We start from the raw sequence: 16,543 nt of genomic DNA, 5'->3' as shown, positions 1-16,543 counted from the left end.
TTTGACCAAAATTATTTTCTGTTAAACTACTTTTACACTAGTATCGCTTTCAGATACTTAAACAAGACCGGTCACTTGCACAGAAAACCTTAAGAGAAATTAAGTAAGGTGGCCATTGATCTGTGCACATCTAATAACAGACTTCAAATTTTCAAACAAGGCATGACACACACAAGAGCTACTAAAGAAAACAAAGTGAATGCTTACAAAAAAAAAGAAAGACAGTTCTTTAAACCCCCAAGAGGCTGCAGATAGATTATCCTTTAGGAAATGGGGGGGGGGGGGGAAAAAAAAAAAAAAAAAAAAAACTGAATATGGCAGTCTCTGTTGTAAAAGCGTCACCTTTCATACACAGCCTTTAAGTAATATAGTGAGATGAAAGGTAGCAACCAAACAGGGAAATACAGTGCAACATCCGAAGATTGAAAATAAAAAAATGAATACAAATTGGAGTTTGGCCAAAATCTGGGGGAAACATATGCCTCAAAAAGTCGCACAAAACACTGTGTTCATGTCAATATGCTGTCATCAATGGTCTTATCTCCTATGGGCCATTTATTACTCAAAATCTAGAAGAAAAGGATACCTTTAAGCATAACCTAGTAACCTCTCAAATGTTTGAACAGCAAAACACTCTGCTCCACTCACTATCCCCAACATGCCCAAATATATGTTTTAAACAGCCACAAAATAATCCGCATTTAATCAGTTTGACTGCAAGACATGCTATATGATACATGATATTTTCTCACATGAGGAGGGATATTTCGTTGTTAAATAATGCTTCCAAAAGGAAATGGGATGCACACAGGTTCCACTGTATTTCACAGTAAGCACTATGAAGGCCATCCCCCCCCCCCCCCCCACTTCTGACTTAAGAATGTGACAAATATGCTTTCAGGCTAATGCCTTTTTTCCCTACACGTCTCGACATCCTTTGAGTGCCGCCTCCTGTTTCCAAAAAATATCTTCTCACTTTCTGATGTCGAAACAATGAGATGTATAATTAGCTCCAAAGCTCTGCTGTGTTGCAAACATGTGAACAGCACAGCGCTTATGGCTGCACAGCAGACGATAGTACACGACAGTCGACGGGCCGGTCAGACTGAAGTGCCTCTGGCTCGTGGCTGACGGCGGCCGCTGCCCTCGGTCGAACGCTTCCAAAACATCGCCTCGCAGCTGGACCCGTCATGTTTTCTCAGAAAACGGCAAATGCTCGCAGAGAGCAGGGTTAGGAAAACAGTGCACAGATAGCCACGAGGTAGTATTGTTATTTTTATTATTTATAGGAGAAAGTTTTTCCTGTGCCTACAAGTTGGAGTGGCACATACACAATCAGTGATGGGCACAGCTGTAATGTGATTACGCTGAGGAGTCACAAGACCCTGAAGCATTAATGGCTTTCACTATTTGGCAAAGCACTTGCTTTGCTGCTTAATTGGCGTGACGCGACGCCAAATAAAGAGTTTGGAAAATAAAGTTGAGCCACGGAAATATACGATGTTGCCTATTCAGGGTCGCACGGAAGCGGGAGCCTCTCCCTGCCAACTCATGCCAATGTGCGTTATTTTCCTGGATCAAACACCTGCTCGATGTCTTGTGAACATTACACTATGCATGATTTCAAGTTATTAATACACAACTCGGCTCTGCTTTTTTTCCTCCCAGCCCAAACTTGAGCGATCAATAGAACAAATTCAAAAGCATCTCTAAGCTCAGAGGACAATCAAAAGTGCCGTTTTGTCTGGGTGGAGGTCTGCGCTCTATTGACCTCTCTGAGTTGTTGCCTTTTGATTTATTCAAAGGCGTAAATGTTTAGGAGAGCATTAGTTTCTTTGTGAAATAAATATTTGATTGTTTCCACCATCGAGAATGAAAAAAATAAATAAATCATTGATGAAGTTACCGGATCATCAATGAAACCCACTTCTTCGAAAGCCCGTCCCTACGCACGTGCTACTTTGCTTTTCTTGAAAAACAAAGCTCTAAAAAATGCAACACAAGCATTGAGACGCTGTTCCATTTTCTCGACAATTCAGCAGAGACTTCCCCGAGCAAATACGAGCCGGGTTCTGCAGGGAGATTTTGTAATGACTTCACTTCAGCACTGCATCGCATTCTTGAAATGGATGGAGTCTATTTTTATGCTAAGAATTTGCATTCCAGAGAAATTTGTGAATATTTGATGGCTCCGGCTGTTTCAACAGGAGGACCCACAGACAGCTGGAGGATGCTGGCAAACTGCTTCAGGCATCAAATGCTCTTTCATGTGCCACCTAAATCTGTTGTGTGCTCGTAGTACAGTTCAATTTAACCAGTCGGGGACTGACGGACAAGACAAATATTAGATTTAAAGCAGATCAAACAGATCTTGGAATCGCAAATAAAAAGCGGCGATATGTTAGGTTAGGCTCATTATGAACATACTTTTTGCTGTGTGCGTAGTTGCTCCGACTTTTTCCCTTTCTTACAAAATTTGTCCTCCACTTAACAGGAATACATTTGGCTTTAAACGGACTATTCACTACCCATACACCAGCAGCTGGTTGTCATAGAAACTAGTGGCACACATCATTTCAACAAAAGTAGTGAAACAACTTGCTACAAGTGTGTTGTTGTAGCAAGGGAAAATAAAGAAAGTTCAACCCAAAAGTGTGTGAATGTGTCGAGAAAAAAAAGATCAAATTTTAGTTGTAATAAAATTATCTTCAATTTTGACTAGATGAAACAAGAATTAGCTGGTTCTCGGGGTTGCACGACGACATAATTTAACTATAATGTGATGAAAGTCTCACTTTTGGCGACGAATCGGTTCAGCCCCGATGCTGTATTTCCTTTTCCCCCTGTAATATTTGATTGTGGTTTCCTTAATTTACAGCATTAGTGATCATCGCACGATGTCACAGAGCAATGCACACGACAGAGAGAAAATATAGATGCCGCTTTGTTGGGTGGAGAGAGCAGCGGTTACCCCAAGATTGCATCATGTGGACTACAGAAGGGTCCACGAGGTGAATCAAACAGTGTAGAAGGCGAAGGAAAGGAAGAGACACCAGGGTGACGCGAAAGACGAAAGGATTTCTCCAGGGCACCTTCTCATGTTGCAATGCTGTAACATCTTTACTACACCCGCCACTCAACACTTTACTGTAATATAAAACGCTGTGTGAACTCAACCTGACATTTTCACACATTCTACCTGCTACTGTATTCAACATTTAAAAGGGATTTTTTATTTGTATTGTTTTCTCAAGATGCTGCAGCTCCTCTGAAATCGTGTTTTAGTTCGTAATAGAAAAAAAAAAAAAACCCCGTCTCAATTGTTTACGTGAAACAAGCATTTCTGAATTTGGAATTTCTGCAGATATTTGACTAATATCATAAATCTAAAGTCTGTAAAATAGACATACCCATCTATCCATTCTTCATCGATTTACTGGATTTAAAATATGCAGATGAAATGGTGTATATATAATAATAATGAATCAAATACATCTTAAATGTAAACTGCTCCAAACACTCACTTACCTAATAGTTTGGTAGTAACCTCGTGACATTGCAGGGCACATACACTGTAGACAAACAACCTTTTCTATGCAAATTCACACCTATGGACAATTTCATGTCTTCTGTGAATCTTACATCGATGTTTTTGGAATGTGGGAGGAAGCCATTGTCCAATGCAAACTCCAAACAGGCTCGTAACCCTTACAACTGTGAAGCATATGAACTAACCATTAGTCCTGGAATCTAAAGCACTTGCAAAGTTATTTTCCCAAGAGAAATGTTTCAATTGCCCTAACAAAACCAAATACAAAAGATAAATAAATAAATAAATAAATACAAATAAATAAACTGCCTGAACTCTTAAGGAAATCCTAACAGACCTGCCTCTGCACAACTTTCCATCATAACCTGCTTATGAATGTTAAAAACATCTTTTTGGCAGACGTACAAACAAATGTGTTTAAGAACAAGCTGGGGAGCAGAAGGCAACTTCAGTGAGGGAGGAATTTAAACCGGAATTTACACCTACGTGTCTTAACATACATCTCGGCTTTCCTGAGGAAAAGGTCGTCAGTGCTGCGGGAAATAAAAAGTAGGGCATGAGGACTGTAATTATTAGTGTGGGCGGAGACCAATCATACATCAGTGAACTCGACATGAACTTACAATCACTGTTTAGCGCATGTAATATTATCATTTCAGAGGGTGGGAAAATCTTGCCCAGGAGCTCTTTACTATGCTGTTTTAAAGGGTAAAGATGTAAACAGCATTCACCATAGAAATACCGTATGTGCTACGACAGTGATTCTCAAAGTGTGCCATGTAAAGGAAACAAAACAATACATTGACTTGACAAAGTCTTTCATTTTTTTCGGTGAGTGCATTTAATGATAAACGTTTGGTGTGAGACGGAGATGATCATCTTTGCAGCATCCGTATCAATGTTTGCTTGTGGATTTGCGGTGTCGCGGCTCCTCACCGCTTGGCTATACTTCCAGTTTTATCGCGTTCACTGGTGAATTCATAATGAGCCAAGGGTTGAAGCGTGCGCTGGGATAGAAAATCTCAATTATAAGTAGCTTTGATGAATATTATTTCTTGGGCCACAGTAAATCATTTCTGCCCTGTCTGGCCTCAGCCTCTAATCCACCACACCTCCATCACAAGCCCCATCTGGAAGTGCTGACTAAATAAAAGTGTCGGATACACAGTATAAAAAGGACAACTAAAGCCGACTGACTTCAACTGAAGGTAGATGCTGACTGGAGAAGACGCGGTCTGGCTTTTTTTATGCTTTGTACGAAGATAAAAATGAGTCAAAGCGGTCACTCGGCAGGTTACCTCATTAGATCAATTACGTTTAAGGGATTAGATTCACACACTGACAGCTTTATACATAGACTGCTCATTAGTGAGTCGTCAGGCCTGCCCACCGTGGACACGAGGGCTGATCCAAGCAGGTGGCGACAGGCTTTCTTCACCTTTTAAATACTGTAGACCGCCCTGGTGAATGTAAAAAGAAATAGATAAAAAGAAATAAAATCGATATATTCTGCTACAGTAACAGTACTTACTTAGTTCTCAGGTAATGAGTAGCTACTGTGCTTTTCTCCGCTTTGTGAAGCACCGTCTGAATGGAAACAAGCTGATGTTCGTCATGCTAGTAGTTAGCCATGTTAGCATTGGTAGCTAGTCCATAGTATTTGTTTCACCAACTGTAGACACGCTCACTCTCGTAGCTGGTTCCAAACACTTTTTTTCAAGACAGTGTTATATTAGTATATTTACATTACCTTGGCTTTGTCAAAGATGAGTGGGCGGCGCTCTCGTAATGTAATATCGTATTGGAAGTAGCAGCCACTCTCCTCTACAAGTCGCAGCAGCCCAAAAATTCCCAAAAAGAAGGCCGTAACTTCTTCCACAAGGGGGAAAGTCGAAAGACTAGTGGAAAGTCTTATCGCTTTTGAAACTGTGAATTTGGAAAACCCCGGTATAACTCTAAACCGGTTAACGGGCTTATGCCTAGCTGTCGCCCTCATAAATATCTCATATCTTGACGGTAGAACCAACACGTTAAGTAACATTTTAACATTCTTAAATGTCCTACAAGTAAAATACAAGCCCTATAGAAGATGGATGGATGAGTATAAAGACAAGCACTTCAATATAAAACAATACAACAGTTTTTGTTGTTTGTTTTTTTTTAACCGTTTTAAAGCCATGGTAATAAAAATGTTCCTGATTTCCTGAGGCAAATTCCAAATTGTAAAACCATTGGATGTGTGAGAAATATTCTGTACTGACTCATCATATCAATCGCCATCATTTAATCAGTCAGAAAACATATTTCCTGTTTAGTCGAATGTTAATTTAAAAAGAAAAATTAAGTGTTCATCTTTTTTTGCCATCATTCAGCCAACAAATCCCTCCAGGTTGAATGCGCCTCTGACGTGTCTATTTGTAGCTTCAGCGATAAATAAACCTTTGCTCGTGGAGTATTTCATGGTCTCGTAGTGTTTGTGACAAATTGCATCAGACATTCAGGTTTAAACACAAAGAGACGTCTTTGAGTGCTATGCGCCGTGAGGAAATGACAGTATACACTTGTTCATGCAGAAGATGAAAAGATTGAACAGAATTGCACGGGGGTGTTGGAGATGTAGCCCACTTTCACACTTTGCGACATTAATTATGAAAACACGGGCAGAAGGAAGAACGTGAACTGAAATCACTGCTGAAATATCGAAAACATTTGGATGGAAAGCGGAGAAATGGCCAACAACAACAGCTTTTCTCAAAATTGCGTTCGTCTGTAAGTGTACTGAAAGTTTAACACACAAAAAATTGCATTTAAATGGACCCTCTTTTTATTATTGATAGTTGGAGGACTGTGGTGCTGATAACCAGTATACATGTTAAATTTACATTTTGAAATGTATCTTTGCTTGTAGGTGGCTTTAAACAATCGCAGTGTTATTTGGATTTTACTGTGGACACAATCAAGAAAAACGTCATCGAAAGTGCATGTTTTTGTATGAAGAAAAGGAGCAAAGCAAATTGAGAATATGTGCACTGGGGAACTTTATCTATTTAGTAGAATTTGCCAAGGGACCTCTGCTGAATTGCTACTTTACGCCTGATTTGCACGCCGTCACGATTTTCTCCTCTGGATTAAATGTAATTAATTGTTTTCATGAGCAAACGTCCTCCAGTGCGTCCATATTCCCGTAGTCTGAGTTTAACCGAATTTCTACCCCGCTTTGCACTCATCACCCCAGACACTCTCCGTCACAGCGTCTGAATGACTGCCTACAGGCTGCTGTACTGGCAGATGATTCAGACTTTTAATAAATGGCGAGCGCAATATTTGTAGCAACCAAAGTCAAATGAATCTCCAACTGAGAGAAGGCTGGAGGGAAATCTCTCTTGGTAGCTAGTGACACATCCAATCAATCTGAGCAATATGATTTCCCTCACATAAAGACAACAACAAAGCTACAATGCTCAGAACATTCACATGGGAATTTTAAAGAAGATAAAGCACTTTTATCGTGATTCCCCTACAGATTCTTTATAATTATGGGATACTTTCTCCTGGTTAGTATCCACAACCATAGCGATACATTTTTTTCCTTCTTCCTATCACCATAATAGCAGCATCTATGTTTTCACACATCGTAAGCCTGCAGTTACGTTTGCAGGGGAAAAAAAACAACTGTGATTGTAAAGACTGGAAGGTCTGCACAAGACTTCACGAGTTTTATATCCCACAAAAAAAATGAAAATGATGAAAACATAACCCGAAGAAAATTTCAGCCAATGTTAAGAAAACAGTTAATCATTGAATACGGATGCTTAAAATCGAATGTGTTGGTTTGCCTTGGCCCGAGGCCCCCTAAAATGTTTTCTTAACATTATGGGATATCTTGTTCAGTGTTACAAAACGAAACACATACTGGCGGAAATAAGGCCTCTGTTGATTTGAATACTTTTGTGTTTGTTTCCAGGCCCCCGTGTGTTTGTTGAATGCCCTTATTAGCATCTTAAAGTTTGTTCACTAAAGCGATTGAAAGTGCATCAGCAGCTGTGTCTATCCTTGGCCAGAAAATTCTGTTTCTACTGTATGTGCAAAGCTCGTACTTGACCAAGTTGCATACCAAATCCTGCACAACACCAAGCCCACGTACTGAACAATACACACAAGCACATCCGTGGAAACACAAAAAGCTCGCTGCTCCGATTTCCCTCATTTATTCTGCCGCTTTATCCATTGTCGTTCTTCAAAACGGCATCAGATAAATGGCCAAATTTAACTGTCCTCAGCGCATGAGCGGAAGCGCTGATTAACCGAGCTTCTCTACTGATGTGATGGGCGGATTTGCTGGAAGCCATCTTTGGAACCGTCACAATCATTTGGGGATAAATCATCGTTGTGGTAATCACAAGCTCCCGCAAGCCTCCTGGCCATTCAGTGAGGCAACACAATGGAAGACACAAATCCTTAGTGGTCAAAGCAAGCCTTCAAACAAACTGCTTTTTAATGAACAGCCCGATCGTGAAGAGCTTTGCTGAAAAAAAATGTCCATCCATTACTTCTACATCGCAATCATTATTTGTGCTTTGGAAAAATGGAAGAGACGAATGTGGGATCTTTGAGACCAATGAGTCTTGGAGGGAAAGTAAACCAAGGCAAATCTCTTATGTTCACAATGACGACACCTTCAGGAGCAACCGGAGGTTTGATATCCGTCTCACCGATATTGAAACAGGAATCATTTTCCAGCTGCGTTATGGCAAAGCCCTCCCCCGTCAGCCACACAACCCCCATAACTGACAGTATATGCATACCTCTTATTCAATCAGGTGAATCTTAAGTCTTCCGCTTGCCCAGACACTTTGTACAACTTTGTAGGTTTGGGGAATTCCCCTTCTGCTCAGTCTGTTCACGTTGGCTTGAGATTGTGAGCAAGTAGCTCCTCTCTCTGGTCCGTCGTGGTGAGTGAACTCTGACCTGACAAATGTTCTTCCGGATGAATGGACATAAATTCCCACAGACGCGCTGCAACATCTCGTTGAGATGAATGGAAGCCGTTATAGTTGCAAAGGGTCGACCGCCTCAATGACCTTTTCCTGTAGGCGTAATGGCCAGATATACAGGTACAATTACTTTTGTTGATACAGTGATCTCTCATCATCAAATATAGTTGGCATATGCAATTGATCTTTGGAGCTGGTATGAAAAGATACAGCCATTTTTGCACTGGATAGAACGAAAACGTTATATTAGTGCTACCGTGGATTGAAAGTGAGAAATGCCGTTCCGGTTGTGTCTTTCCCAAACCAATTAGATACTCAGCGGGGGACGTCGCTCGCCTCAAGTCCACAGCGTCATCTGATCAGCTGCGATGCAACTGCGCCGACTGCGGAAAAACGGATTTGCGACACGCTTCACTGGAGCATCTGTGTGATGACAGAATTTCTAGAGTAAATCATCCAGGACATTGCATTTGGGTTATTGCCGAAAATCTAAAAGCTCACACCCGAATGCAAATACATAAATCGGCATGATAACTGTTAAAGACCCTGCGAAGCGAATTTGTGGATTTATTTCTCGATACATTATACATGCTTGAAGATAACTGCAACCCATGTGAAAAGACAGAGAATTATGTAGTACTCAATTGTGACGCCATTGCGTTAAACTAGTTTTCACCATTTAGGCTTTCCTGATTTTTTGGGGGGGAGGGGCTTTGTTAGAAAGGGTCAATTGAAACAATTGGCTTCAGGTTGGCATGGCCGTTTTAGAGCGCCTCGTTGTCGGCTGTTGTCAACTGTTGTCGCACATCACAAAGAGAAAAGCAGAGGAGGGGGAATCTTTTTTTTTTAATTTTTGTTTAAGTTGAACATGACAGCCAACATGTTGACAGGGAATTTGTGCTAGCAAGGCCACTTTAGAGCTCCTTGTTATTGTGGCGTGAAAAAGCCCTGAGTTGCCTCGGTGGGGTATACATTTCAGCCACCGGAGCCTTTAAGCTGATATATTTCCACGGCTCAAGCATGTAGTTGTGTGTATGTATAAGAAAGATGCTAGATGAACTAGCGTCAATTTTTCCTGGTCTGAGAAGTGTTATTTAATTGACAGTTGGGTGGGCAGTGGATTTAGCGCATTCAGGGGACACGTCCACAGCATTTGAGCTGCTTCATTTTTCACGATGGTGATTTTTTTTTTTTAATCAATCGAATTTGGCAGGGTTGTTAACATTACTCTTTTCTCTCTGGTGTCGCAAATTTAGAAGAGATGTCTTTTCACTTTAAAGCCCTTTTACTGTATATTGTATTCAGGTCAGGTGGTAGAAAACCATCAAAACTACAACATCGGTGCAGTCCTACAAATGATTCAATGTGAATACATAGACAATGAGACGAAGTCACGGAACAAACGCATACAAATTATTTTCGATACCACATATCCTATGGAGAACCACAGGGACGAGGAGCAAGGAGCCTAGGCTAGTTGACTTGTGCGCCGTCCGTGGCCACGCCCTCATCTCACGCCCATCAATCAAGGGACAGACACAAAAACAAACCATTGAAACTAATGGCCAATTTAAGTTGAGTCTCTTATGAACAAAAGCATTGCTTAATCATACAGCTGCCAGGGCATGCCCTTCACGTGACTACTCCATTTTCTCTGCATGCAAACTAACAACTTATTATTTTCCCCAAATAAAACCAAAAGCATTGACAAGCACAAAGGACACAGTGTTCTCTGGACTGTAAGGAAAGCACAGACATAGAGGTGCTACATTTTTCCACGACTTTTGGTTTTGCAGTACAGTGGAAGGCAATGAGCACAGCGGCACAGCCCTCGTGGTGGGCGTGTGTGAACCTGCACTGTCTAACTCACCAATAAATTCCCTTAGGCTGACTACAACGTGATAAAAGATGGAGTTCAAACAGCTTATGTGCTGTTGCCATGCTGCTTTGTCGCGGCAACAGGATACTTTGCAATGTCACATTGTGCTTCTCCTCCCACACTTTTCCTAAACAGACCGCAGCAAGCCAGCTGCAATAAACGTTCTTTGCATGCTCTTTAGTCTGGGACCCAATATCGGTGCACTAAAACTAAGTGCATGCTCAGTTGGTAGATGTGTTAATAGTGCATCAGTGTGGAAGTCACAGCTTCTGCAAAATGCCAAGGTCAGAATATCTGAGATGAGAACATGACTTCTATGCTTGTCGCACAGTGAAATACAGGCAGAAAATGTATTTTAACAGAGACTTGTGAAAGTGCCCTAATAACGGTCTCTGCAGCTGACTGTTGATGCCGCTGGCCACTATTACTAATAGCTGCAATACATGCTCTTGGGGCAATTACTGTAATTTGTTTTCCTCTAGAAAATTGTCAAAAGTCAATAGTGCGTATTATACATAGGTATAGGGGCAACTGGGGCGGGGGGGAAACTTTTACATTATAAAAAAGTATGCCGCCATCTAGAGGTTATGAAAAAGCTGTACACTTTCATTCTAATATGCCACCGCCACCTAGTGGTTATAAAAAAGGTGTAGCCTACACTTTCATTCCAATATGACAGGGGTACGTATGACTGCATATATGTACAATTGTGCTGTTTACATACCCTGGCGGAATTTGTGAAATATTTATTTTTTATTATTATTTGTTTTTAAATATGACTGAACAACAACCATCATGAATTTTTTTTTGTTATGTTTTGTTTAATGATAATGCTTTTCTGAAATGCTAGACCGTTTAATTTGAATCCCATTAAAATAAAATTAAATGTGTCTCGCCTGGTCCTTCATGTTTTCTTTAAAGAATTGTACCCGTCTTACAAATTCTGGCTGGGTAATCAAACATATGAGCACAACTGTGTGTTTTCTAATTCACTAAATCAAATTAGGGCTGTGAATTTCCAAATAAGAGCAAGGACATTTAAAAAAGTATTACGTGTTCAAATAAAGTGCTTAACTTCAGAAGAATTCTTTGAAAAAAACCTAAAAACTACAGATAATACTTCGTGTTTTGATCATATGGGTAGAAGAAAAATGCATTATACATAGGTAGAAGGGATTTCCAGAATTCTGAGGTCAACTTTTGGGGTGCGTGTGATACACAAGATATTACAGTATATGGAAGATCCAGACAGTGGAGTGTCCTCAAAGTGACACGTAATAATGTAGTGACAGCATTGACAATACTATGAAGAAGCTTGAATCATCCCACCCATAGTTTGATATCAACAACCAACCTTAAGGCTGGAAAAACAGGAGCTAATATATAGTGGGTATTCATGTGATCCATGTTGTGCCCCTTCACTTTGCTTGGCAGTAATCAAATACCACCGATCCAAAGCAGCCACCCACCACAACCTTAATAAAGCCACTGACTGCACACGTGCCGCTGAGACGACGAGAGAGTGAAGGAGTTTGATATGCAAAAGGATCGACCACACTAATTACAGGATATCTGTCCTACTTTTAAATGTGGCATAAAAACACGAAGACGCTACAGCAAGCTGATAAATACCTCAAGGTGGTTACTGTCTCAGGCAAAAAAGGAGGGGGGAAAAGCAGAAAGTTAAATGTAATTTAAATGAAATTTTGCACATGAAATTGATAATGACATTTAGTGGTCAGAAGAAAAACCTTGTCGTACACTTGGGCCGAAAATCTCAAATAATGCTCGCTCAGCTGAGTGTTGACTTCAGCAGATTGTGCGTGCGGTTTGTAGCCGCGTTGTCTTTGGGCCAACAAGATTGCGGCGCAATTGGCAACTTGGGTAAAAGTGGTGGCAACTGTCGTATTTAGAAGAGGTTTTTTTCCACTTGAGGTGGTGCTGATAGGTTTCGCCATGTAAAATTTGGGAAAGCCCGACGGCAAGTGTGAACTAAAGTTTGAGGTGATGAAATTGGAAGCGTGAGTGGAAGAGGCAAACAAACATTACAGAGTTACTCCTATAAGCAAGGAACCACTTAAAAGCCTTCCTTTGCCTGATTGAACTCATCCTGCGTGTGTGGGAATTGGATGAATGTACCCATCCTGCACAACATTGCGTGGGGACAACACACCTGAAAAGCTGCTCTGGGAGAAACCACGCAGATTGCCACAGTGCACTGAAGTGACCCAGATGCCATCGAAACACGGCTGATGGCGTACACACAGCAACTGCTGACGGCAGCCAGAGGAGTAACGTGGAAGTGACCCTTATTCAAATCAAAGTCAGTCCAGGCCTAGTAAACACTATGTAAAGTTTAATATTCGGGTTATTTGTTCATTATTGTTTGCGTCTGTTGTCACACTTGTGTAGCTGTTACACGTTTGTTCACTTTTCTTTTCTTTAGGAGTTCAGCGAGGCAAGCGACCAGCAAGTCCGACGTATCTACATCTTGAAACACTTGGGCCGGTCTGCCAGGTCCAATGAATTATGATATGACACGTGGATTTATTCACACATGACAGCGATTGTCAGATGTAAATATGCCCGCTAGTGACTGTGAGCACGATAATGGACGACATCAAATTCATCTTATTGGACGCTTAAAGGGATAACGCTTGGCTGCATCATTCTTGCATTCCGTTAGCCTAATAGCATCATTGCCCACGTCATTTGAAAATGTTTTCGGAAAGAAAACAAACAAATAAATAATAGTAGAGTTGCCTCTATTCAACCTTTGAAGATGATCATTGCCTGGATGACTTTGATTCTTTCTACACGGATAGGAAGAATAAAACCTCATTTTTAGCACACACACATTGGTATTTTGTTGTTTGTTGGGATTGTGACAGTGAGTAAAAAACGACTTAGGCAATTATGTTATACGGCTCATGAGTTGATCTACCTGGTCCAAAATCCAGAAGGAGATGCATGGTTTGTCATGCTGTACATACATTTTTTTAATATATTAGAAAATGACATCACAAGTACATGCGGTTTTTGGCACAGAACAGCCCCACATTATTGGGAAATATTAGTTTCTGAGCTGTCTCAGCTCAAAGGTCAATGTGGGCAACCTGCATTACTAAAACAAATGTCACCTTTATGATTAGAATATTATTATTTATTTATTTTTTTGGCACCGTTTCCATAACTAGCTGCTAATTTGCAATTTTGCATATAGAGTTGTTCCGATCTGATCATGTCCTTGGAAATCAGGGCTGATCACAGAATTTTCAGGTTTGCAAATCATGGTATTCTGTTTTTATTTATGTTTTACACTATGTCCCAACTTCATTGGAATTGGCGTATCTGTGTGTGAAACATTTCATCTTTCAATACACCGTTCCCTTTTTCAAATAAAGGACAAATAAATCAAATGTAAAATAAGGCCCACCCTTGAGGTGCTGGACTGTGATGGGAGACCTTTCCGTTTCGATTAAATGACGCTGAAAACGAGTTTGCTGAAGTCAACTTAACGTTTTAACGAATGTAATAAACACTTAACTCTCCCTTAAGTGTCCCAGTTCGGCACCAGCCACCATTGACGCTATTTCAACTTGAGACCTGCACGAAGACCCCCGCACCACCACCATGTGACAAGAACAACTGTTTTAAAGACTCAGGAGAGAGAGAAATTATCTGGGTGTAATCAAGCATACAGAAACCGTAGACCAGAAGTGACTGAAAGGCTGGAAGGAAGCAGAAAAAGAATTCCAGGCATCCCGATATCTAAGGAACATGTCGGAGGTGGTATATGCTCCAAGGTCAGTTATTTTTGCACAGGTGGTTTCATAAAACTATGAAAAAGGTGGCGGTTAATGGAGTTGTGACACATTAACACACACACACACACACACACACACGAACAGATGGAGTATTATGGGTGTTTTCCTGTCAGTAGTTTAATTTATGATGTGTTTTTTTTTCCCTCTCGAAGAGCAGACTGCTGATTTGAGCTTAGGTATTATGTAAATTAACCCGAGAGGCGCAAACACTGAAAATCAGAGCAGCCTATCTTAAAAAAAAAAAAAAAGCATCACATAATTAGCGTCAAATCAACGTAAGAAAAGTCATTTCCAAAATCAGCTCCTGGCTTCCGAGCGTTGCACTTTGCTATTGTCGGTGATTTCGATGCTGTTACTCAGACGTGATGCGCAATTAGCGTTTCAGCCTACAAGTCCAAGGATGAGTGCCATTACACTCACACCTCGCTCTGCATCCTCCTCCAAAATAATGACATTCAGTTCAAAATGCAGTGGTGCCTTCAGGTACGAGTTTAACGCCCTCCCAAAATAACAAAAAACGACACTTTAATGCGTTTATCAACGACAAAAATAACCCTATATATTGTACTTTATAAAAACATACAGTACGGTAATGACGGAATTAAAAAAAACAAAAAAAACTAAGCAGCTTTGGTCACACTTTGCACATTGTGCTGCTCATTCTGGTGTGCTTGTTTGTTTTTGGCCACCTGGCGCAGTGTAAGACAGACACGGATATACTGTAGCCTACTATACTAAGCCCCCGTCTCGGCTTCTCAGTACGGCAGAAATATTAGTCGCTCTTCGCAGAGGATAAAGACTACATGTCTGCGTGTATCGTTATATTATCTGTCTACATATGTTGCTGCCCCGTTGCTGTTCAGACACCCATTGCTCAAAGGGTAACAACGACACCACCGCATACAGTAGATGCTAATTGTTAGCCCGTGTGCCTATGGCGTTTCCCATTGTTCTACAGCCACTATATTATTGATAAATTGACAGCGTCAATCAAAGCTGAGCACGGTTATTTTTGCAAAGGCATGAATTTGGACTATTGGATCAGTTTTGCAGGTGTGGTGGACATTGAATAGTCAGAAATATATAAGGCTACAGTCTAGTTTATGTGTGCCGTGGGATGTGTTATGTGTACATACACTTCATTTTGCAACTGTCTGAACAAAGATTCGGGCATAATTTCATTTTATTTTTATTTTTTTTAAAACAGTGAAACCAATTCAGGCTTGCACACAAGCACGCACACACCCTGAGTGCTGAAAAAGCCTTCACAACTTTCCACTGCAGATGAAGTCATGCATGAGGCTAGTCGGGATTTTATTTGCTTTACCTTGTATGTGTTGATTGACCACATTCTCCAGGCGATCAAGTCTCTCCATGAGCCGGAGAGTGTCTCCTGATCTTTTGTCCCCCTCCTCGAACTTTCTCTCGGGGAAAGGCACGGGCACTTTGATGTAAATATTGGCGATGTAATTGGTCACCCAGCCGACGTAGAGCAGACACACAATGTTGGTCATGCCGCTCAGGATCACGCATGTGGACACCAAAGTTTTGGTTCTCCTGGTGCAAGCCATGCCCACATGCCTCCATGCAGGTTGGAAAACCCTTCAAAAAAAATAAAACAAACAAACAAACAAAACACTAAACACTACAATCTCCACGCAAAGAAAAATAAATCATAAAGTTAAAAGAATCCCTGAGATAATCCGAAATCTTCAATTCTGGGCTGTACCATACAGGTGAACGCTACCTCTGTCGAGCCATCGCAAAGCTCCGGCAGGTCCAAGAACATTTGCCGAAGAGGGAGCGGAAGAAGCCGCAAGAAGCAGAGAGGCGGCCAGCATCTGGCTGCAGCCAATGGGAGGCGTGAAGAGGACGGACCGGCTCCGTGCAGCACGCCTCCCCTCCTCCACCCCGCTCTCACTCTTTCACAATTCACTCATCTTTGTAAAGTCAGTACAAACATACCAATTTAGTTACTGTACTTAAATTGAGTATTTACTTTTCGGATGACTTTTTTTTTTACTTGAACTCCCTACATTAGATATGTGTACTTTCTACTTCTTATTTTGACAAAAGTAGGCCACTTTAAGTACAGAGAGTTGTTTTCTCAGTAGGAGCACTATGCAGGTTAATAAAAAAAAAAAAAAAAGAAACGATTAAGACGGGTATTGTATATAAATGACTTCTATTCAAGTACGTTTTTTTTTTTTTTTTTTTTACTTGTTTTAGGACAGGATTTGAATCAGTACTTCTACTTTAACCAGTCTTTTTTTTATTATTTGTACTTCTACTT

At 40.8% G+C, this 16,543-nt stretch overlaps 1 protein-coding gene across 1 annotated transcript in view; it reads right to left on the bottom strand.

Moving 5' to 3' along the window:
• The window catches only part of galnt18b (UDP-N-acetyl-alpha-D-galactosamine:polypeptide N-acetylgalactosaminyltransferase 18b), a 74,690-nt gene extending 58,658 nt beyond the window's left edge, over positions 1-16,032 (bottom strand). The window contains exon 1 of the mRNA XM_061670713.1: positions 15,578-16,032. Coding sequence (XP_061526697.1) covers positions 15,578-15,821 — 244 coding nt within the window. The 5' untranslated portion in view covers positions 15,822-16,032. The remainder of the gene's footprint in view (positions 1-15,577) is intronic.
• Between the last annotated feature and the right edge of the window lie 511 nt (positions 16,033-16,543).

The sequence above is a fragment of the Phycodurus eques genome, chromosome 2 (assembly GCF_024500275.1).
Source record: "Phycodurus eques isolate BA_2022a chromosome 2, UOR_Pequ_1.1, whole genome shotgun sequence".
Classification (NCBI taxonomy): domain Eukaryota; kingdom Metazoa; phylum Chordata; class Actinopteri; order Syngnathiformes; family Syngnathidae; genus Phycodurus; species Phycodurus eques.
The sequence above is the reverse complement of the archived record's forward strand: the minus strand, read 5'-3'. Positions and strand labels throughout refer to the sequence as shown.